The 24,834-nt window shown below is 46.5% G+C and overlaps 1 protein-coding gene across 1 annotated transcript; it reads right to left on the reverse strand.

Annotated features, from left to right (window-relative positions):
- Positions 1–4,503: 4,503 nt before the first annotated feature.
- Positions 4,504–10,070, reverse strand: LOC109786166 (ABC transporter G family member 12). The gene is made up of 8 exons (XM_020344749.4): positions 9,359–10,070; positions 9,140–9,219; positions 6,582–7,046; positions 6,353–6,478; positions 6,117–6,242; positions 5,460–6,017; positions 5,258–5,365; positions 4,504–5,158 (listed from the first exon to the last, which is right to left on the reverse strand). The coding sequence occupies exons 1-8, from the start codon at positions 9,594–9,596 to the stop codon at positions 4,790–4,792; spliced, it is 2,070 nt and encodes a 689-aa protein (XP_020200338.1). The 5' UTR covers positions 9,597–10,070; the 3' UTR covers positions 4,504–4,789.
- Between the last annotated feature and the right edge of the window lie 14,764 nt (positions 10,071–24,834).

Here is a 24,834-nt window from a genome sequence, read left to right on the forward strand (position 1 = left end):
GAGAGTTTGGAAGAAGGAATTCAACTTTTTTCGTATTCCCCTCCCCAATCAGACTGTACCGCAATAATTTTGTGATCAAATTTTCGTTCGACAAGTGCTTGGAAGTTTTGAAAAACTTCTGATCGTTTCTTGAGAAGATAGATCCAAGAAAACTTGCTATAGTCATCAATGAAACTAACATAATATGTGTGTCTACCAACTGAGCTAGGGGCAGGACCCCAAACATCCGAAAAAATTAACTGAAGTGGTTGAGTAGAAACACTGGTAGAAATAGGATAAGGCAATTGATGACTTTTTGCTCTTTGGCATGAATCACAAATAGTTTCAACATGATGCTCACCAACAAACAGGAGCTTATTTTTCCTAAGCAAGCGTTCAACTAAAGAAAATGAAGCATGTCCTAGACGATCGTGCCACCGTGTTGAAGAAAGCTTGACAACACCATAGGCTTGTTTATTGTGTCTTCTAAACTCCGGAAGAAGTGGGTAGAGTCCACGAACGCATCTACCTCGATAGAGAGTTTTCCTCGTGGCCAGATCCTTGATCAAGAAGAAAAAAGGATGAAATTCAATGAAGACATGATTGTCAAGTGTAATTCTGTGAACGGAAAGGAGGTTTTTGTTGGCACTAGGAACATGCAATATTTTTCTAAGATGAATCTTACGACTAGGGGTATGTATAACCGAATGACCAATGTTGCTGATGCTCATACCTGCACCATCGGCGGTGTGGATTTGATCCTTGCCGTGGTACTTCTCACGAAGAGTCACCTTCTCGAGTTCTCCGGTGAGATGATTGGTGGCGCCGCTGTCGAGGTACCAGTTGGTGTCGACGCCATACGAGCCATCAGCCGCCGCAGCGATCTTGTCATCATCTTGGGAGTCGTCCTTGTCTTCATCATAACGGTACCAGCAGTCCTTGGCGGTGTGGCCTGGTTTGCCATAGATCTGACAGCGCGAGGCGTCCGGGCGAGTTCTGCTAGAGCCGCCACCACGACGGCCTCTGTTGCCACGGCCGCCACCACCACTGGTTCCGCCACTGCTGCTGGTTCCGGCGCCACCGGACCTACCCTTGCCACAGGAAGGACCACAGTAGCGAGAGCCGCCGCCACGACCACGGGAAGCAAGGTTGGCGGAGGATTTGAAGTCGCTGGAGTTCTGGAATTGCGCCATGCACTGGTCAAAGTTGCTGAGCATGGAGAAGATCTCGTCGAGGGAGGCGGGGCTGACGCGCGCATTAAGGGCGGAGACGAGGGGCTGGTACTCCAGATCCAGCCCGTGGAGGATGTACGAGATCAGTTCATCATCTTGGATGGGTTTGCCGGCCGCAGCCAGCTCGTCCGCGAGGCCGCGCATGGTGGTGAAGTAGGCGGCGGCGGACTGGGTGCCCTTCTGCGTGTTGATGAGCGAGGTACGGATATTGTTGACGCGGCTCAGCGACTGCGACGAGTACATGCCCGCCAGCGTCGTCCAGAGCGCCTGCGCTGTGGTGATCGTGGTCACCGTGACGAGCACCACCTTGGAGAGATTGCTCAGCAGGTAGCCGAGCACCTGCTAGTCCTCCCGGACCCAGATGGGGTGGAGAGGGTTGGGCACAAAGGTATCCTTGCCGTCCTTGTCCTTGGTGGCTTGGAGCTTGGCCGGCTCCGGCGAGGTGCCATCAACATAGCTGAAGACACCGGTGCCACGCAGCTGTGGCGTGATCTATGTGCGCCATAACACGTAGTTCGTGCGGGAGAGTTTCTCGATCACCTGCCCATTGAGGCTAGGGTGAGGTGCGCTGGAGGAGGAAGACATGCTCGTTGGCAAGGCTGGAATCAAGAGAAAACTAGATGGAAAGTAGGATGGCTCTGATTACCATGTGCGAGAGCGGAAACGTCTTGACCTCGGTGCGAGGGGACGTGTTGCATGTTATAGGCAGGGGCGCAGGATCCCTGAAGCGCATACAACGATAGTTGAGATATTACAGGAGACTTGAAGAAGAAGAGATAAAGAGATAGGGTAGGTTACAGAAGATATATTTCAACTAACTACCTAGCTTATCTCTACCTCCTGGAACGCACGTAGGACTCCTCCTTCGGTGTACACATGTTACGTGACATGATGTTTAACAAGCCCAAGCCTTTATGCTTGCAGGAGAAAGTTCAAGGAAGAACTCAAGTGCAAAGAAAAAGGACTACAGTGGGCTACAAGATTGGGTCAAAGCTTTCATATAGCTCACTCGAACTGTTATATTTGTATATGTTTAGCTTCTTTTCTTCTTTGGCGCTCCTCTGCAGCTGTTGTTGTTGTATTTTCTTTCTTCTAGATTCTGTTATATTTGTATATGTTTAGCTTCTTTTCTTCTTTGGCGCTCCCCTGCAGCTGTTGTTGTTGTATGAGTAAAATGCATCCGCGGTCATTGAACTTTTGTCGAAAGCTCACTTTGGTCATTGTACTTAGAATACGGTCAATACGGTCACTATATACGACTTAAGGTGATTATACGGTCACTGCCTCACCGTATAGCTCTGTATTTTGTCCTGTTGACTGGTCAAACATCACAACACTCTCTCTACGACTCTACCTATGTGGGACTCACCTGTCAATTTTTTTTAAAGAAAAACACCGCCATCGCATGAGAATCAAACCAGGGATCTCTGCTGAAGCCCACGTACTCTAACCACTATGCCCACACAAGTTTGTGTTAAATCTATGGAGCGTTATGAATATTTAATTAACACGCACAAAACACACTTACACAGTTACACGCATGCACGCAGCACTTTTGAACCCTTGCCGTGCTCATCATGGTGTCCACGTTGTGGAGCTAAGACCTATGCGGCTGTACGTACGTACATGCCGGTGAATGGGAACATGTCAGTGTTCAAGCGAGGACACCGGGCTGAGCTGCTTGTGCCCCAGATGTTGGAGAGTCCATGTCCGGCTTGGACTGGAACAATCATCCGAGCTTGTACCCCTGTAATATTTTGAATCAGCTCAATAGAAAGAAAACAAAGATAACTGATACGGTCTTGTGGGCTGTGGCCATCAACTCGGCGTGACTCGCGTGTCCTCATATTGCCTCGGGTGCGTGTGCTTCGAGCGATCAGATCGATCAGCCAGCGGCGTGTTGTTACATATACCTGCCTGTGCTACCTAGCCTAGGAAAATGGATCGAGCAGCTAACTAGGCTTCTTCCTTTGTACGTGTATCTCTCGCCGTCTATGTCTGAACGAAACCGATTTAGCTCAGAAATTACTCGAGCTAGCCTCATACGCGTGTATCGACGAAAAGCACTCGGCTATATCGCCGTTGAGGTCGGTACCTGCGCGGCTGCGCCAACAGCGGCGATGGTGGCCGGGCTCATCGAAGTGCAGGTGGCGATGGCGTGAGCGGAGCGGCGCATCCTCGGATGATGCGTCCATCGGTGAAGACAGCGAACGTTCGATATAGTACTATGTATATATTTATGTAACAGACGTACATACTAGAGGTATAACAATGGCCGCGTGGCTGAGTCTTTTTTTTTTTGAGCCCGTGGCTGATTCTTGAGTCTTGAGTATAAGGATTGTTGAGGACGGAGCGTCGACCCGTTGGCTGGGCAGCTGAGGTTGCTGACAGCACACCCGAGTTCGAGTCATGGCTTCGACGCGTGATGCTCGCGGAGTTTCTCCTATAAAAAAAATGCCAACAAAGGTTAGCTCTTGGGTTGGTCTCTTTTTTTTTTGAGTATAAAGATTGTTGTCTTTTTTTGTTCTGGGAAAGGAACACTGAAGGGAACTGAGCAGCCGTGAAGAAAGTCGGGAGCAGGGATCCTAGCATGCAGCCCCGTCCAGCAAGCACTCGATAGCATGCATGCATGCACACATGCGGCGGTACCAGCCTAAGAAAAATTGTTGCTGTGTGCTGTCCACAGATCGATGCGGAGGTCAACTGACAGGTGGGACCCTCATAGGGTAGAGAGAGGGTGTTGTGATGTTTGACCAGTCAACAGAGCAAAATACGGAGCTATACAGTGAGGCAGTGACCGTATAATTACCTAAAGTCATATATAGTGACCGTATTAACCGTATTCTTAAGTACAATGACCAAAGTGAGCTTTCGATACAAGTTTAATGATCACGGGTGCATTTTACTCTTGTTGTATTTTCTTTCTTCTAGATTAGCATGTATAGTTGCTTTGTTTTCTTTTCGTCAGACTTCTGTATCATTTATTTGAAAATCAATAAAAATACGCACCAAAGTCCTGTTGTTTCCCTTAAAAAATAACTTTAATTAATTTGGAAGGACGTACTCCCTCCGTCTGAAAAAGCTTGTCCCTCTCTCTCTGTCCGAAAAAGGTTGTCCCTTAAATAGATGTATGTGCTGGATACATCCATTTGAGAGACAAACTTTTTTGGACGGAGGGAGTAGTAGTTAAAACTTGATATTCTGTGCAGTGAGTGCTGCACCAGTATTTACACATGAATAGCCTAGTTGTGATGTTCCTTTTCCCTTGGATATGTGCATGAAGTAACCGAGCTTAAAACAAACGAGCAAAACAATGATGCGTAATATTATCTCGCATCTGTATTGGTTGCAGCGACTTCTTACAGTAAAACCAAACTTTTAAAGAATGCACTATCCGTATGTTTATGAGCCTTGAAGCTTCCAGCGAAGCCGCAAGCCTGCAAGCAAAACTAACAAGTGGAAACGCATACACAAGTAATCGTGACAGACGCATGTCACGGACGGCTATCTTCTTGCTGTAGTAATGATCAACTCAACTGCCGGGGCGGCTGCTCCTGGTACTCATCGTCATTGGCCAGTCAGTACTGCTGCATGGGGGAGTTGAGCCCCTCCTGCATGGCCATGGGGTGCGGCGCGTTGTGCCGCTTGGACAAGGACGTCATGGCCAGCGACTCCCTGAAGGACGCCCGCCGCTCAAGGCGCTTCACAGTGAACCGCGTGTAGGCGACGCGGAGGTAGGGCGCGGCGGCCTCCTTGACCTTGAGGACGAAGAAGAAGGTGATGCGGTAGGCCAGGAGGAGGATGAAGATCATGGCTAGGTCTAGCCACTTGGAGTAGCTGACGCTCAGCCCCATCATGTTGGTGATGATGAACTCGCCGGTCAGCTTCTCGCCTCCCGGCGTCATCGGCTCGAACTCCAGCCCGAGCAGGTCGTTCTTGTATGCACCCTGCATGCCAAGGCAGTGCTTTCAGTTTCAGATGCATGCTAGCTAGTACAAGGATTTTACTTGCATAATCCATTGCAGCTGACCGATCAAAAGCTGTACCTTCAAACCCCAAGAGCCGTAGACAATGTAGGACACTGGGTATTTCCAGAAAATCTTGGGAAGTTCTGGAAGGAGCCGGAAGAATCCAGACGTCAACATCATGATCCCCTGCAAAATGCAAGCATCGATCCTGTCAGACACCAGAATGCACGTGCCAAGTGATGAAATACACAGAAGAAGAAAAAATTGGTTGCAGAATTACAATGACGCCGGCGCCAAGGATGAGGCCCATGAGGAAGTTGGGCACAAGGGCGGAGATGATCATCATGAGGCTCTCGATGACGGAGACGCCGCCATAGAGGTTGAGGGCGAAGAAGGCGAAGTAGCTGAATCCTGGCCGGAACTTGACCATCCAGTATGTGATGGAGGCGCTGGCCCAGGACATTGTCAACAGGAACGGCATGGAGGAGAGGAAGTTGGATATGATGTAGGCGGCGACGCCGTAGTGGCCGTTCTGCCGCTCGAGGGAGAAGACCTTCATCTCCTCGATGAAGGAGGGGAAGCCGCCGATGGACATGAACGTCATGAAGCCCGAGACGAAGCCGCCGCAGGAGGCACGCGCCTGGATCGCGGTGTAGCCGTTGCCGACGTCGTAGTAGATGGTGCCAAGGCAGATGGCCATCAGGACGTAGATGATGATGCGCAGCCTGTAGTAGCCGAAGTCACGGTACATGTTGATGTAGGAGCGCTTGGTCAGCGTGCGCAGCTGCTTGCACCAGGTCGCTTGGCTGCCCTTCACTGCCTCCTCCATCACACCCTCCTGCAAATCCAATGCAACAACATCAAAATTTAGAAGAAGAAAAAAAAACTCGGATCGAAGGAAATTCGAAAAGATGCTTGGAATTTGGGAGTGGCTTACTATTTTGCTTATCTCGTGTATTGTGTTCCTAACCATCATGGCGTAGTCTGAGATCCGGTACTTATCCACGAGCCGCTCTCGGATCTCCGTAGTCGAGTACTTCAACAGGGGATCAAGATCTGCCTCCTTCAAATCAAACAAAAATGCATTTACCCCAATCAGAAAACATGTAGCAAACGTCACCATGCTGCTCATACTGCATTAAAAAGGAAAACCAGTCCTAAATTTTCTCATACTGCTCGGAGCTTCATGGATCCTTTCAGGGCCGTGGCGACATCGTCGAAGTCCGAATTGACGCACCGGAGGAAGTGGTCGGATGGGTTCCTCCGGCTCGGGCAGGGGAATCCGGTTTCTGCAAAGAACTGAAAAAAAACAAAAGCAACCGTGTTTTTGAGCCCAAGTTCTCATACAAAACACATGCAAGCGCTTCGTGTGACCATACATATAGTACTGTAGTAGTACTACCTGTGGTGCAAGCTTGGCATCCCCGAAGTAGACACTCTCGCCGCTGGAGAGGAGGCAGAGATCGTCGAAGAGCGCAAATACCTCGCTGCTGGGCTGGTGCACCGACGAGACAATGGTGCGTCCGCCATCAATGGCAAGTGTGCGGAGCGTCTCGATGACGGAGAAGGCAGAGGCGCTGTCGAGGCCACTGGTGGGCTCGTCGAGGAAGAGGAGGCGCGGCCGGGTGAGGATCTCCAGCGCGATGCACAGCCGCTTCTTCTCGCCGCCGCTGATGCCCCGGAGGTGCCACGTGCCGATGGGCCGCTCAGCGCACTCCCGGAGGCCCATCTCGTCCAGTGTGTCGTCCACGACTCGGCGCACCTCAGCCTTTGACATGCTCGACGGCAGCCGCAGCTGCGCCGAGTAGGTGACCGTCTCCCGGACGGTCAGCGTGCCCAGCAGAACGTTCTCCTGTGTCACGTACGCCTGTAGACCGAGGTACACACCACCGACGTCAAACACTTGAGAGCTCACTATATCTTGGTTCCTCGTATCGTACTAGTTATTAAGACAAATTTGGTAGCTCGTAGTTTCAGTACAATATTCAGGGGTATTTCAGATTCAGCTGGATCCTCCTTTATGTTAGTATTGTGTAATCTTATCCCCATCCAGTGATAATTCGTACTACTTCCATATGGATCCTCTTTATGTCGTGAAATTGATTGTATGTACTGCCCCGCAAAGGAAGGAATTAAATTGTACTGAGTTAAACTAGAGCAACTAATTTCACAACTATACGTCAAACATAATCGCTTTTGAAATTGCTACTATCCAGTACCCACTACCCACAACTGCCGTGTAGCATCAGAATTTCAGTATTGATTAGTTCTTTTAATCATTTGGTTTATGTTCTGACACCGATTGGTCTTAAACACTCAACAACTACTTAAACTGCAGTTAGTCCTATTTACCACCAATACATGGCCATGTTCCTTATATGCGCAAAACAACTCTTCAAAATTTTGGTAAGATTAGGAGGTCATCTTTCTGGCAAGGTGCTGCTGCAAAAAGGAGGTATCATCTAGTAATGTGGGGCCTGAGGTTTGGGCATGAAAAACTAGCCTAAACTGAATAATAGCTTAATGTGCAAATGGTGGTGTTGTTTGGAAGCTGAATCTGAACCATGGCAACGTTTTGTGAGAGCTAAATACCTGAGGGGAGCTGAAATCTTGGAGTTCGGCATAGGGCACATGAGTTTTTGGTTGCTTAACACATACTCCCCCTTAAAGAAATATAAGAGCGTTTAGATCACTACTTTAGTCGCTCTTATATTTCTTTACAGAAGGAGTACTTACTTTTTATATTTTGAGGAGCATATGACTAGATAAATTTTACGAGTTTGGCATGGTTAAGGTTTTACTAGAATCTGAAATTTGCACTTCCTTTTTCCTGGAAGAGAAGCATTCCATTTCCAACTTGTAGCCTTACACAAGTCAAAATTTTACACAAGAGTGGAGTGTCTATTCCACATTAATTATTTTCATTGACTAATACTATTAGTGTGTGGCATGCATGTCATACTGAAAGGGATTGACAACTGCATTTTGTAATATGACATACGGAAAGGGATTGACAACTGCATTTCGTAATCCAATGCATCCTCCTATTTAACATCAAACAAGAATTGGTTGGGCTTTTAATGGCAGTGTCATTCTCGTAGTACATGTTCCATGGCAACAGTTTGACAAAGTACCTTGAGACACTCAGCTGAAATGGACTTAGGCTATTTTTGGCACTGTTCAGTGGCTTTTCAAAAGCATGCGTATTATTATTATTTCTACATTAGAATGTGATAGCTTGTTGAGATAAGATCTATGTTAGATCATTAGATGTCAACCCCGAACTGCCCAATATACTTTCCTAAGCAGTATACTCTAAAAACTGAATTCAGATGGGGAAACCACCAGAAGACTAATTATGGAGTATGAACCGGCACATGACGGGCTTGATGTGTTCCAAGTCCTAGCTACCAACTAACGGCTTGCTTTTGGTACCAACCATATGATCCATCGAAATTAAAGGGGATCAAAAGGAACCATTCCGTGGAACATGTGTTTTTAGGCGGTGTTTGTTTTTACGTAAAGGAAAGAGTGCCCCCAGCCTCCGCATCGATCGATGCCCGGTGCAACGGATACACAGACGTCGGATAACAAACTCAGCGATTGGATTGTCTCGGTATGAGCTTAACGGTAACTACAACTACTGTTATGCATCCTGCTCTTAGCCAATACAGTCTGAACTTTAACTTGACCCCTGATTATCCAACCTTTCAGCTTGGCTAATAAATGTGCTTATGGTCACTTTGTGCATAGGGAGTACTCAAGCTCAACTTGATTACAGACAAATTCGTCCACAAACAATAAGAAATTAAAGAAATCGTAAGCATAGTACTGAAGCTTCATTTTGTTGACACAACGTCTTGATTGAGAAAATGGAATTGAAGCCCATGATAGGTTTGGTTGCAGGAAATGGCTCACTGTTGAGAGTATAATTAGGCTTCTACTAATTTTCACACTCACCACCGCGCCAAAGTCGAGCCGCCTCTTCTTGCCGTTGAGCAGCACCTTGCCGGTCTGGAGCACATTCCTCGCCAGCCTCCCTGCAACGAACGCAGAAATTATTAATTTTACTACTATTACAACAACAACAAAAAAAATCCGAAAGGAGGGTAAACCCGCTGGAACAACAAACGTGCCAGAACTGGATCCAGAGGAGAGTATGTAGATTGGGATGCATACCGGAGAGGGAGTCGAGGAGGGTGGACTTGCCGGAGCCGGAGGGCCCCATGATGGCGACGATCCTGCCGGGCACGGCGTAGCCGTACAGCCCTTGCAAGAGCTTCTTGGTCGGCCGGCCGCCGGACCCAGGCAGCACGGCCGTCAGGTTCTCCCATGTCAAGCTCGCCCCTCCCGTCTCCGCGTACCGCGCCGCCGGCGACAGCGCCCCCGCCCACGCCGTCCCGTTCCCCTCCCCCATCTCCTCTCCGCCACCACCTAGTCGGTTTTCCGTCTCTTCAACTCCGAGATGGATGCAAGCACATGCCCGCGACCCCTCTCCTCCAGCGCAGCCGAGCAAGGCAGGCAGCTTAGCTTAGCAACCCAGGCAACCCCCCACCATTAATGCTGAGAGAGAAAAGGAGAGAGAGGGAGTGAGAAACAGAGGCATTGCTCGGCTGGAATTTATGCTGCCGCGTTCTCTCGATGTTGGACCTCGTTTTCTCCACGACACTTCACTTCATTTTCAATTTACGGTTGGGGAGGTGACGAGAGAGAGGCATGGATGGGGCTGTGAGCAGCAGCAGCCCTAGCTGCCTAGTAGTAGATCACGCATTCATGGCGGTGGGGGTTGCGAAGCAGGTGGTAGTAACTGTGGCTAATTAAAGTCGGCCTGGGATCGACGGGTGTACGCCACCACAACACTGCCGCTCCTTGGCTCTCTCATGTCCTCGTTAATCAATGGAATTAGCTGGGGCGGGTTGGGTTATTAATCCGACAGGGTTGCCATGAAAGAGCCAACGACGTGAAAGAGCCAAGGAGCGGCAGTGCTGTAGGGCTTGTTCTTTGCACGAAACCCTCTAGTTTTTCTCTCTATCAAATCAAGGCCTTTGCCTCTTTGGTAGTACATCACAGTTTGAGCGAATGACAAGAAATTCCCCTCCTGTACCTCCGGATCTAGAAGCCTTCATCTTTTATTTTCGAGAAGGGGCGCTTTATTACTTAAAAGGTTTAAGCATTATATCCGACCTCTGCATAACTAAGATGTACACAGCCAACAACGTTCTCACACCAAGCTAAAATAAAAGAAGAAGGCGATATACAAAGGAATGAATTCTGTATAACGCCTAAACTGAAGGTGGCCCCATCCTAAGATCATGCTGCCACCCACGTTGGATAAAAATATCCCTCGCCGTAGCCTCCAAACGTGTACACACCTCCGTAAACAGGTCTCGATTCTCCACTCGTTGTAGAGAGGACTATAAACGAAGAATCCCGGTACATCTGTAGATAACCTGCATAAGAGAATTATTTCTATCATTAAAAACCTTATCATTTCTACATAGCCAAAGCGACCAAATCACGGCAAGCGCTCCCACCCCGAGAAAGAGTTCTAAACTTGTGATCAATCCCATGTAGCCAGTTGCCAAATATATTAGCAACACTACAAGGAGGATAGAAGCCAGAAGCTATTTGGATGACTGACCATATAGAACGAGCCAATTTACATTGAAAGAAGGAATGTTTTATTGTCTCATCATGCGGACAAAAAGACACATTGTGTACTTCCATGCCAATTCCTCTTAATAAGGTTATTTTTTGTAAGAATGACTCCGCGACGAAGATACCATGCAAAGATTTTATTCTTAAGAGGTATCTTCATCTTTCAGATCTTCTTATTATTATCAACTGGCACGTCAGACTGGATCAAAGCTCTATACATAGAATCCACTGAGAAGTTTCCATTCCCATGTAGGTTCCAACGAAATACATCGGACCCTTGTGACAACTGTACTGTGGCTAACCGCTGGAGTAGTATGTTCCACGATTGGAATCTAAGTCCAATTAAATCCCTTCTGAACGTCACATTTGGCGGAAATGATTCCAAAACCTTGGCGATAGTATCACCCTTGTGACGCACAATATTGTATAGAGCTGGATATTGTTCTCGGAGTATAGCATTACCTAGCCACTTATCCTCCGAGAATCTAATTTCCGATTCATCCTTAATCGAGAAGGAACCATAGCGGAAGAAATATTTCTTTGTTGCCATTAGTCCCGCCCAAAAATGGGAGTCCCCAGACTTCCAGTATACTTGTGATACCGCCTTTGAACCCACATATTTTCTCCTTAGGAGGGTTTGCCATACACCATCTTCCGTCAATAACTTAAACAACCATTTGCCAAGAAGGGCCCTATTCTTAACCTCTAGGTCATGAATGCCCAACCCACCATGGTCCTTGGGACGGCAAACCACACTCCATTTAGCCAGCCGATATTTCTTTCTCTCGCTATCTCCTTGCCAAAAGAATCTTGATCGGAAGTAATCCAATCTATGTAATACTCCTTTCGGCAACTGGAAGAAGGAAATCATATATAGTACCATATTACTTAGTACTGAATTTATGAGGACCAACCTTCCACCCAGAGATAGCAGTTTAACTTTCCAACTGCTAAGTCTTTTTTGTAGTCTCTCCTCGACGTGTTTCCATTCAGCATTTGTGAGTCTCCGATAATGTATCGGTATCCCCAAATAAGTGATTGGAAACTGGCCCAACCCGCATCCGAACAGGTCAGCATACAAGTGAGCCTCATCTTCAGCCTCTCCAAAACAAAACAATTCACTTTTATGGAAATTGATCTTAAGCCCTGAGAGTTGCTCGAATGCTGATAAAATTAATTTCAGATTGCTTTCTCGAGGTCATGATCCATAAAGAGAATTGTATCATCAGCATATTGAAGGATGGAGAGACCACCATCAACTAGATGATTCACCACCCCATCAATTTGGCCATCAACCTTGGCACGCTAAATCATGACCGCTAGCATGTCTGCCACTATATTGAATAGCATGGGCGATGCTGGGTCACCTTGTCGCAATCCTTTCTTCGTTTGGAAATAGCTACCAATGTCATCATTGACTTTAATGGCAACACTACCTCCAGTCACAAAGCTATGGATCATTGCGCACCACTCTGCAGAAAATCCTTTCATTCTGAGAGTCTGTTGAAGAAAAGACCACTTGACTTTGTCATAAACTTTTTCAAAGTCGATTTTAAGAACTATCCATTAAGTTTTTTTCGATGCAATTCATGGACTGTTTCATGAAGGACAACCACCCCATCTAGGATGTTTCTGCCTTGCATGAAAGCAGTTTGAGAAGGACGAACCACATGTTCAGCAACCAAATGTAGCCTAATTGTCGCAACCTTGGTGAAGATTTTAAAACTGACATTAAGGAGGCAGATTGGCCGATACTGTTGTATCCTTTCAGCCTCATTAACCTTAGGTAATAAAATAATTTCACCAAAGTTTAAGCGAAACAACTCTAGTTGGCCAACGTGAAGGCAACCAAACAAGTGTAGGAGATCATGTTTGATGACATCCCAAAAGTTCTGGTAGAACTCAGCGGGAAAACCATCTGGACCTGGTGCTTTGTTGTGCTCCATTAGGAAAACCACCTTTCTAACTTCCTCCTCGGAAAATGGAGCTGTTAGAAGGCTATTTTCCGCATCAGAAACTTGCGGGATGTCATCTATTCGAGACTCATCCATCGAGAAGTTTCCTTCCTCAGGGGTTCCGAACAGATTTTTGTAATAATTAGTTATATAAGACTTAAGTTGCTCATGCCCTTCAATCGTGCCCTCCTCTTGATGTAGGGAATGAATGAGTTTCTTCCGGTGTCTACCATTGGCGACTCCATGGAAATATTTCGTATTCGAATCACCTTTCAAGATAAACTGAGAGTTCGAATGTTGGTACCACTTAAGTTCCTCCTCACGTAGCATGCGAGCTAACTGGGCATTCGATTGACTCTTGATCTCTATTTCATGCTCAGAGAGAGGTCTAATCTCAGCCAAAGCTTCTAAATCATCAATAATAGATGAAAGACAAAGCTTTTCTTTTTTGAGGATACCCGCAGTGTGCCTAGCCCAACCACCAAGGAACATACGTAAAGCACGCATTTTGTTGTTCCATTTGTGAATTGGGGTAAGTCCGGCAACCGGTTTATCCCACACCTCTTTGACCATGTCATGGAATCCATCCCGATGTAACCAACCCAGTTCAAACTTGAACTTGCGTCTGTACTGTGGTCGTGGCAATCCAGTAGATAAGAGGATGGGTGCATGGTTTGAGATAGTCTCTATACGAGGTAGAGCGCGAAAAGAGACCATAGGGAATTTGGATTCCCAGTCGGTATCCATTAATACGCGATCTAGTTTCTCATATGTCGGCTCCGGGGGACTGTTCGCCCAAGTGAACTGTCTTCCAGTCATGGAAACCTCTCGCAAATCTAGACTGTCTATGACAGCGTTGAAAAGGAAAGGCCAATGATTATCAAACCTACCACGGCTTTTCTCATTTGGAAATCGTAGCAAATTAAAATCCCCACCAATAAGAATGGGGTAGGGATTATCTTTCGCCAGATTAACCAATTCACAGAGAAAAGTAGCCTTGAACTCATCCTGGGCTGCCCCATACACGGCGACGAGGGACCATGTGAAGTTGTCAGCTTTGTTTCGGATATGGAGTTTAAGTGAAACTCTCCCTCCGAAGATGCCAGAACATCCATAATCCTTGTGTTAACGCCAAGTAAAATGCCCCCAAAACGACCTCGGGGCGGCCGTGAAATCCAATTATAGTCTATCCCGCCAGAAAGACGGTTAAGAAGACTTACTGAGAAATTATACTCTATCCTCTTTTATTTGGATTTATACGATACAATTTTCAAAAGAAAAGAAAAGGAAAAGATCATGCCCGGACGTCAGTTCTCAAGGAGTTTGGCCCGAATGCTTTAATCACCGTCCGTTTGCGCTGCACGAATCTTTGACACTCGCTTCGTTGACACACCACCTCCTAAGTTCATTCGTTCCGACGGGTGGTTCGACGAACCCATTTTTCTTTGACTCGACCAAAAAGTCTCCGCACTCTCATACCAACCAAATCCCCTTCTTGTACTCTCATATCAACCAAATCCCCTTACTGTCTCATTTCTAACTGCCCCAACCATATCCTGTACCCAATGACATGACTCAAGGAGGAGGATGAGTCATCGGCGAGAGCTGCTGCTCACGGGGAGAACGGTGACGAAAACCTGGGGGCGACGGAGGTGCCGCTCGCAGGGAGCAGCGGCGGCGGCGACTGCCCTCCAGCGGAGCTGTTCAACGTCACAGAAGGGCCTACCACGGCTCCGACATGTTGCCCGCGCGGGGGCCTACCACGGCGCCGTGATTTCCTTTGGCACGTCGACAAGGTGGACTTCTACGTCTGCGCTGGAGCCTACCTCGGCACCATCTTCGGCAGAGTTGAGATAGGGTTAGTGGTGGCTGTGCCCATCTCGGTGTTGCGGGTGCTGCTCTTCATGGCGCGGCCAAGGACCGCGATTATGGGCAACGGACCAGACACGACCATCTACCAGAGGATGGACCAATACACGACGGCGCGAATGGTGTCCGACATGCTCGTGCTGTGCATGGACTCGCCCATCTACTTCGCCAACTCCGGCAACCTGCGCGACAGGATCACCCCGGTGGATTGACGGTGACGACGAACGGACCATCGCCAAGGGTGAGACCGGCGTGCAGTACGTCGTCCTCGATATGGGTGCTAAATTACAACAACTTGGACTGAATTTTTGCCCACACCTAAGTATCTCAAGCAGAGAATGTCTGAAACTTGTTCTTTCTGGATGCAGCGGTTGGCAGCATCGACACTAGTGGCACAAGCATGTTGGACGAGCTCAAGAAGATCATGAACAGGAGGGCATTCTGGTAAGAACAGAGTTATGAGATCATCACTACTACAGTTACACCCACAACCTCTGCTGATACATACACTGGAACAATTACTAGATTTCGCACACGCCAATTAAATTACCAGGTACTTTTGTTTCTTGGTAACGATTCTAATGTTCATCAGAATATAATATTTTCTAAATTGGATATATTTGTTTTGCTTACAAATGAAGCGCTCATCATGGACAAGAAGGGTGAACATTAGAGGATGATCAAACATGGAGAGGATGGCGCATGCAAGGGGAACAAGAACAGAGTTTCCGATGGAATTTTCAGCACTTTGGAGCCACCATGATGACGTACAAGGACATGGACGAAATATACAAGATGGTCTTTCATAAATTTCGTCCATAGCTTAATATAGGTGTTGCGCCACCTTATTTTTGGTGGCCAGGCCCATGTAATTTTGAAATACACTTAATAGGCAGTTTTTAGAGTCTGTATTAATATGAAAAAAGACTTAGGATAGAATTTAGTCCCACCTTGCCAAGGGAGGACGAAATTCCCCTCTATCTCCCTATAAATACGGCCATTAGGGCGTCATTTTAGACTTGGCTTTTGTTTAGATTAAAGTACACCATAGCTGCAACTCGCGTCCTTCGTTTGTGTTCAACGACCAGACCAAGATGTCACAGAACCCCACGTTGACCAATAAAGCTTACCTCTTAAATTCGTAATACCCAGATTGCAACCTCAGTTTCTTACTTGTTATTCGTTTTCCTGCAGGAAATAGACCCTCGTGGTCAGGTTGACCGTGCTCCGGCGTGGTCAATAACCTCTTGGAGTTGATTTAGCGGTTGCTAAGGTGCGGCGTCTTCGTACATTGTAGTCGGATCGTCAAAGTCTACTCCGCCGAAAACGATAGTTACCATCAAATCAAAAGACGACACACCTTTGGTCCTATCAAGTGGTATCCGATTTCCAGGTTGCTCGGTGAGATTTTACTAGTTTTCCGTAGTCTAGTTTGCATCTGTTCTTTATACCTACAGTCCACGAGAAAGCAAAAAAATTAGGGTTAGATCATCATATCCAAACCAATCCAAGCCTTTGCATAGTCTCTTCAGTGTTTTGCTTTGTTGAATTTGCAGTTGCATCATCGTGTCGAGTTGCTGGTCTTAGCATCTAGTCCTTTAGAGTTTCGAGTTCTGTTCACAGGTTGTCATGCCACCGCCACACCACCTTCATTGTCGCTACCATATACCACCATCGCATATCCGCCACCAATCCAAGTCCATATACACCACCACATATCAACTGCCATCACGCCAATCCGAGTCCACCTCCAACATATATATGCCACCAGTTCGAATTTCACTAGATACATATCCGCCATTAGTCTGAGTTCCACCAGATTCATCTTCGCCACCAATCCTAGTCCGAGTCTAGTATATGCTTGTGTATTATTGACTTCCAGATCATGCCCTAGTACATGTCATGATCAAATCAGATTCCCCAACTTTGGTGACATCCGTAGAAGAAAAAAAGTTCCAAACTCAAAAAAATTATGGCTAGGCAGCTTTTAGACCATTTGTAGGCTTTTTCGCGAAAAAATGATGATGAGCAAAAAAAAGATGAAAAACGGCGACTCTACTCAAGTGCTTCGAGGAGCCGCTGACACGCAATGACATCAAGGCGATCAGGAAGCTCACCGGTTTGGACTGCAAGGCTCTGGAGGTCGCGGCCGGAATGGCCAGCGCGGCTGATGAAGATGTAGTTTGATCATGTTAGGTCTATTAGTTAGTCTTCGTCGACGGCTGGTCTTAGACCAGTTCGAGTTAGGTTTAGTCTTCATGTGTAGTCTTCGGAAAGCATGGTTACTATCTAGACAACGCCGGAATTTTGGGTCTATTGGAGGCCGGCGACACCCCACGGTTAGCTGTAATGTGTGTTGTAATCTTTCTAGCAGTAATGATAGTCAACGAAGCGAATATCATGGTCTCCATGGATGATATAAACTACAAGATTATGTCAAGGAACGTTAGGGGCCTGAATTCGGTAGCTAGGCGATCGTCAGTTAGAGAGGTGGCGCACGCAAACAAGATAGCTATCTTAAACTTGCAAGAAACGAAAATAGAGACATGGACATCTGCCATGGCATGCGACGTGGGGGGCAACCTGCTGCAGGGATGCATTGTGCTTCTGGCTATGGGCACAAGGGGGCGCGACTATCTTCTGGGATAAGCAGATAGTAGAGATTACGGATCAGATCATCGCTAGTTTCTCAATCACGGCAAAGGTGAAGATAATCGGTAGTGGGTGGTCCTTCTGGATGACCACAATATACGACCCTATGGACGACCTGCAGAAAGCCAACTTTCTTTCAGAATTAGCAGCGATTGCGCCGCCTACAACGGAGCCATGGATGCTCAATGGAGACTTCAACATGATCTACCAAGCCAGAGACAAAAACAACTGCAACATCAATAGGAGAATGATGGGCCGTTTCTGCAAAGCAATTGATCTGGCAGGGGTCAAAGAGATAAAATGCAAAAATAGGAGATTTACATGGAGCAGCAAGAGGGAGGACCCAACTCTATGCAGCATAGATAAGGTGTTCTCCAACTTAGCTTGGGAGGATATGCATCCAAATTTTGTCCTCGTGGCGGCATCTACATCATTCTCAGACCACTGCCCTCTATTGTTAGCTAACGGAGATAGACCTGTCACCAAGGCTAGATTCAGATTCGAGAATTTCTGGACTATTTTCCCACTCTTCCAGGAGACAGTGCAGCATGCTAGGGAGAGGCCAGTTCATCACGATTGCCCTTTCGTCAGAGTCAAAAATAAAATGGAGAGAGTTGCAGCGGATCTCAAAACTTGGAGCAAAACATTGTTTGGGGGTGCAAAGCTGCAATTCCACATCGCCAATGAGGTGATTCTTTGTCTGGACATTGCTCAGGAGGCTAGATCTTTGACAGCAGAAGAACACCAACTGTGGAAGTAACTCACACTGAAAGTGATAGGACTGGCCGCGATCGAGAGGGCTCGCAAAAGGCAGGCTTCTAGAATAACTTGGCTTCGAGTGGGCGACGCCAACTCAAAATTCTTCCATGCTCGGCTCCTATCTCGCAGGAGGAAGAACTACATCCACTCCATCAAAGAGGGCAACGCCATTGTAATAGAGCCGCGGGAGAAAGCAAGAATAGCCCTTGACCACTTCGCCCGAACCCTCAGTCAGAAGCAGCAACGGGGTTGTACGTTCAACTAGGAGCAGCTACAACTCCCAGTCATTGATCTGCAGGGCACCGATCTTCCTTTCAGCGAGCAAGAGATCTGGGCGGCCATCAAGGCATCTCTGGCAGAGAAAGCACCCGGGCCTGACGGTTTCACCGAAAAATTCTTCAGATCATGTTGGCAAATCATCAAGCAAGATATCTTGGCGGTCTTCCAAAAATTCTACAACCTTGCGGGGGGGCACCTTGCCGAGCTGAATACAGCTTTCATTGCTCTGCTGCCAAAAAAGAACGGAGCCACGGAGATGAACCACTTTATACCTATCATCCTGATACACTCGATTGCAAAGTTGATCACCAAAGTCCTGTCTATGAGGCTGGCTGCTAGGCTCCAAGATCTGATCTCCCCCACACAAACAGCTTTTCAGAAGGGCAAATGCTTACATGAAAGTTACCAATACGTGCAGGGCTGCGCGAGGGCGCTGCACCAGCAAAGAAAGCAGGCTCTGTTGTTCAAATTGGATATAGCAAAAGCATTCGACACAATCTCATGGGAATACCTACTGGAACTGATGGAAAGACTGGGTTTCTCGACAAGATGGAGGGATTGGATTGCGATGATGATGTCGTCGGCCTCCTCCTCCATGTTGCTCAATGGAGAGCTCGGTGACCACTTCTGGCACCAGCAAGGTCTAAGGCAGGGGGGCCCCTTTCCCCCTGCTCTTTATTCTTGCAATCGACCCGCTGCATCACCTACTTGCTGCTACTTCTGGCCTTCAGATTTTGGCGCCCTTGCCGGGCCGAGGACCAAGCCTGCGGGTGAGCCTGTATGTAGATGATGCGGTCATCTTCGCAAACCCATCAACGCAGGAGGTGGACAAGCTGATGGATTTGCTGGATGGGTTCAGAGAGGCCACCGGACTTAGACTAAATCGACGAAAATCCTCTGTCGCCGCAATACGTTGCGAAGGACTGCATTTGTCGGATGTGCTACAGGGTTTTGGTGGCCAAGTTGTCAACTTTCCAGTAACCTACCTGGGCCTACCAATCACGCCAACAAGGCTCAGAATGGTGCATTTCCAATTCCTCATCGACCGGGTGAAGGCGAGTTGGCGGGTGGAAAGGCAAGCTGCTTAACCTGGCGGGGAGAAGGGTTATCGTCAGAAGCGTCCTCTTTGCTCTCCCAACCTTTGCTATGACAGCTCTAAAGGTTCCAAAGAAAATTCTGAAAGAAGTGGACAAATCAAGACGACGCTTCCTCTGGGCTCAAGATGATGAACTTTCTGGAGGCAAATGTAAAGTGGCCTGGGACAATGTATGCTCACCACTAGCTCAAGGAGGCCTCGGAATCTTGGACCTGAACAAATTCAACCGGGACCTGAGAATTAGATGGCAATGGCTAGCTTGGGTGCAGCCGGACAAACCTTGGGTCGGCATGCAACCACCTCCTGACGATCAAGACTGGGCTCTGTTCGGGAAAGCCACAAGGATCCAGATAGGCAACGGAAACAAGGCGAGCTTCTGGAAGGATAACTGGATTGGCGAAGCACCGCTGAGCGTGACTTTCCCTGCTCTGTTCAGTCATGCTCGTCGCAAAAACAGATCAGTTGGGGCTGCCCTCACCAACGAGCAATGGATTATGGACCTGCAACATGGAGACACAACCGCAATAGCACCACAATACCTGAGGATGTGGTGGCTGATCGACGAGGCACACATAGCCATGGACCCTGGCCAAGAAGATAAGACACTTGGAAGGACACACGCGATGGACGATACACGGCTAAGTCGGCTTACAAGATACAATGCCTTCAAAACCCCAGCTCAAATTTTAACAGTCTCATATGGAAGGTCTAGGCTCCCAACAAGCTAAAGATGTTCATGTGGCTCCTCCTCCAGAACCGCCTTTGGTGCAATGATAGGTTGTAGAGAAGAGGTTGGCCCAACGGCTACTTCTGTCCCTTGTGCCTCAGGAACCTGGAAACGTCAACACACCTGATATGGAGCTGCAACTTCTCCCAAGAGATTTAGAGGAAATGTGCCAATTGGATTGGATGCTCCTTGCTCACGCCAAGGGATAGGCCTTGATACGTCTCCAACGTATCTATAATTTTTTATTGTTCCATGCTGTTATATTATCATTCTTGGATATTTTGCAATCATTTCACAATCATTTTATATCATTTTTTGGGACTAACCTATTGACATAGTGCCAAGTGCCAGTTGCTGTTTTCTGCTTGTTTTTTACATCGCATGGAATCAATCAAACGAAATCCAAATGCAGCGAAACTTTTTGTGGATTTTTTCTGGACCAGAAGACACCTGTTGGGCCAAGAAAGTACCTGAGTGGAGCTCTGAGGGGAGCACAACCCACCAGGGCGCGCCTGGGGGCCCAGGCGCGCCTAGGTGGGTTGTGCCCACCTCGATGGCCGCCCGCACCGCCTCTTTGCTCTATAAATACCCCAATATTCCATAAATCCTAGGGGAGTCGACAAAAATCAATTCCAGCCGCAAGTTCCAGAACCACTAGATCCAATCTAGACACCATCACGGAGGGGTTCATCATCCTCATTGGTGCCTCTCCGATGAAGCGTGAGTAGTTCATTGTAGACCTACGGGCTGTAGTTAGTAGCTAGATGGCATCCTTTCTCTCTTTTGATTCTCAGTACAATGGTCTCTTGGAGATCTATTTGATGTAACTCGTTTTGTGGTGTGTTTGTTGGGATTCGATAAACTTTGAGTTTATGATCAGATCTATGTTTTTATCCATGAAATTTATTTGAGTCTTTTGATCTCTTATATGCATGATTACTTATAGCCTCGTATTTCTTCTTCGAATATTTGGTTTAGTTAGGCCAACTAGATCGATTTTTCTTGCCATGGGAAGAGGTGCTTTGTGATGGGTTCGATCTTACGGTGCTTGATCCCAGTGACAGAAGGGGAACCAACACGTATGTATCGTTCCTATTAAGGATAACAAGATGGGGTCTATTTCTACATAAATAGATCTTGTCTACATCATGTCATCGTTCTTATTGCATTACTCCATTTCTCCATGAACTTAATACACTAGATGCATTCTGGATAGCGGTCGATGTGTGGAGTAATAGTAGTAGATGCAAGCAGGAGTCAGTCTACTAATCTTGGACGTGATGCCTATATAATGATCATTGCATGGATATCGTCATGATTATTTGAAGTTCTATCAATTGCCCAACAGTAATTTGTTTACCCACTCAATGCTATTTTTCTCGAGAGAAGCCACTAGTGAAATCTACGGCCCCCAGGTCTCTTCTTTATTATATTTGCCATCACGGTCTATTTTTATTTGCTTTTATTTTCAAATCTATTAATCCAAAAATACAAAAATACCTGGCTGCAATTTTTATTTATTTTTTTATCTCGCGTTCCCACGAGATCTATTTATCCAATCTACTACAATTTTACCTATCTTTTTACCCGTGAGGGATTGACAACCCCTCTCTTACGTCGGGTTGCAAGTATTTGTTCTTTGTGTGAAGGAGCTGTTTACGTGTAGTTGTGTGGTTCTCCTACTGGTTCGATAACCTTGGTCTCATCACTGGGGAAATACCTACCGTAGCTGTGATGCATCATCCCTTCCTCTTTGGGGAAATACCAGCGTAGTTCAAGCCGCATCAAAAGGAATTTCTGGCGCCGTTGCTGGGGAGACACCATCAACATCTACCAGGTTCCTAATCACAAATCTCATCTCCTTGCAATTTACATTATTTACAATTTTCCTCTCGTTTTCCTGTCCCCCACTTCACAAAAACTTGCTGTTTTATTCGCCCTCTTTTTCGTTCGCCGTTTTCTCGTCAGATCTGTTTTTGAGTGCAATCTTGTTGCGTAGTTGATACGTCTCCAACGTATCTGTAATTTTTGATTGTTCCATGCTATTATATTATTTGTTTTGGATGTTTAATGAGCTTTATTATGCACTTTTATATTATTTTTGGGATTAACCAACTAACTAAAGGCCCAGTGCAAATTGCTATTTTTTTGCCTATTTCAGTGTTTCGCAGAAAAGGAATATCAAACGGAATCCAAACAGAATGAAACCTTCGGGAGAGTTATTTTTGGAACAAAGGCAATCCCGGAGACTTGGAGTGGACGCCAAGGAAGCAACAAGGTGGACACGAGGTAGGGAGGCGCGCCCGGGGGGTAGGCGCGCCCCCACCCTCGTGGGCCCCTCGTGGCTCCACCGACCTACTTCTTTCGCCTATATATACTCATATACCCCGAAAACATCCAGGAGCACCACGAACCCTATTTCCACCGCCGCAACCTTCTGTACCCGTGAGATCCCATCTTGGGGCCTTTTCCGGCGCTCCGCCTGAGGGGGAATCGATCATGGAGGGCTTCTACATCAACACCATAGCCTCTCCGATGATGTGTGAGTAGTTTACCACAGACCTTCGGGTCCATAGTTATTAGCTAGATGGCTTCTTCTCTTTCTTTAGATCTCAATAAAAAGTTCTCCTTGATTCTCTTGGAGATCTATTCGATGTAATTCTTTTTGCGGTGTGTTTGTCGAGATCCGATGAATTGTGAGTTTATGATCAACATTATCTATGAACAATATTTGGTTCTTCTCTGAATTCTTATATGTATGATTTGACATCTTTGCAAGTCTCTTCGAATTATCAGTTTGGTTTGGCCTACTAGATTGATCTTTCTTGCAATGGGAGAAGTGCTTAGCTTTGGGTTCAATCTTGCGGTGTCCTTTCCCAGTGACAGCAAGGGTAGCAAGGCACTGTAGCGACCCGACCTCAGACGGTCAAGTCTCTGTGCTTAAGTGTCATTCCTGGATCGGTATGCTGACACACACACAGTACTTGAGGATTTATAACAGAGGTAAATCACACGTATAAATAACGTAAATACTATTACCTCAATCCAAATAGCGGAAGTAACAACAAGGTTGTGGATTCTCATCAACACCAACGGCAATGTTGAGTGTAGAAATCGTAACCCTAACGTATCACTTACTCGTCGTAAGAATCCTGCAACATGAGACGTTGCAGCCACAAAGGGTCAGTACATTGAATGTACTGGCAAATTCACACCATAGGATAATGATGGATAACAACTATCACTACATGCATATATGGCTGGTGGAGGCTCTATGGTTAACATGTTTTTGCGAAAAGCCAATTTTTCCCTACTGCAAAAGAATATATTTTATTTAACTACAAAATTGGTTGATGAACGTTGAGAAGGTTCCTCCAACTCAATCCCAAATTAAAAGTTAACAACCCAACAAAATTATTTAAGTAATGTGATGAGATCAACACGATAATTCAAGAACCAGATACTCAAGATGTCCATAACCGGGGACACGGCTAATCATGATTAGTTTGTACACTCTGTAGAGGTTTGCGTACTTTTCCCCACAAGACTCGATCTCCTCCGTTGGATTTCTCGCACTACATGGTGTTTGAGAAATGGATGACCGAGACACAGTCTTTCAGAAGCATTAACTCTAACCCTGGGTAGACAGTACCAACCTACATCCCCTACATCTGCTAGCCTACCACTGGAAGAGGTCATGCGACATACTCAACTATGCTAGAGCCCATAATAGCTTGTGGTTGCACACGGAAGTTTCTAGCATGAATAATCTTATGATCCCTTTGAGCCTGGGTGGCATTTCATAGGGTGATCACATGGGTCCTCCGGGATCCCCTTGGGCAAGCACTAGGTTCTCCAGGTGCCCGGGCAACCACTGGGTGCTCCAGGGTGCCCCTACCATTCCACCTAGATGTGTATTAAAGTAGCCACCTTAACTTAACCATTAATTAACAATCTCACATCGGTCATGGATTCACTCACCCAAACCACGTCTACGAGCATAGCATGGCAATACAAGCATAACGTAGAAGTAATTCCCAAGGGTTTGATAATAAAACAGGTAATAGGTTCTACCTCATCAACTACTTCCCAATACCCACATGTTATCAAGTCCTAACCATGCAGTGTTCGAGGGTTGAAACTAATGCATAAAAAACTGGGTAATAAAGGGATATGATCAAAGTGTGAACTTGCCTTGTACTGTTGATGAAGATGATTCACACTCATAATTCCTGATACTTCTACTCGTCACACTCCGTTTCAATCTATCGTAAGCAAGCAATAGTAACCACACATAAGCCATCACTCAGAAGATCGGAAAGAACGAAGAAAACAATTCGGAAAACTTCAAAACCAAGAAAATAACTCTTTCAATAGAAAACAATTTCTAATAGTACCAAAATTAAGTGAATTTGGCCTTATCAGAGAGTTTATGACAAGAGCTTCGATTTGCAAAAAGAATCAACTCAAACGGAGTTATAAAACTCGAGTTACGATCAAACGAAGTTCAAATACAAATCTATTTGAATTCAAATTTTAAAACTTTCAAAAATATGTTTAAGTTGTTTTATTGGATAGAGGGGATCGTAACGAAGAAGTGGGCGTTGGTTTTGTTGGGTTTGGATAAACGATCAAAAAGTTGTGAACGTTTGAAGAACAG

The sequence above is a fragment of the Aegilops tauschii genome, chromosome 1, assembly GCF_002575655.3.
Source record: "Aegilops tauschii subsp. strangulata cultivar AL8/78 chromosome 1, Aet v6.0, whole genome shotgun sequence".
Lineage (NCBI taxonomy): Eukaryota > Viridiplantae > Streptophyta > Magnoliopsida > Poales > Poaceae > Aegilops > Aegilops tauschii.

Bases quoted from the DNA above. Each gene is read 5' to 3' on its own strand.
- LOC109786166 (XM_020344749.4), bottom strand. From the start codon at position 9,596: ATGGGGGAGGGGAACGGGACGGCGTGGGCGGGGGCGCTGTCGCCGGCG. The intron at 7,047-9,139 runs GTGAGTGTGAAA...CTCGGTCTACAG, and splicing joins GGCTCGACTTTGGCGCGGTG to GCGTACGTGACACAGGAGAA. The intron at 6,018-6,116 runs GTAAGCCACTCC...TTGGATTTGCAG, and splicing joins TACACGAGATAAGCAAAATA to GAGGGTGTGATGGAGGAGGC.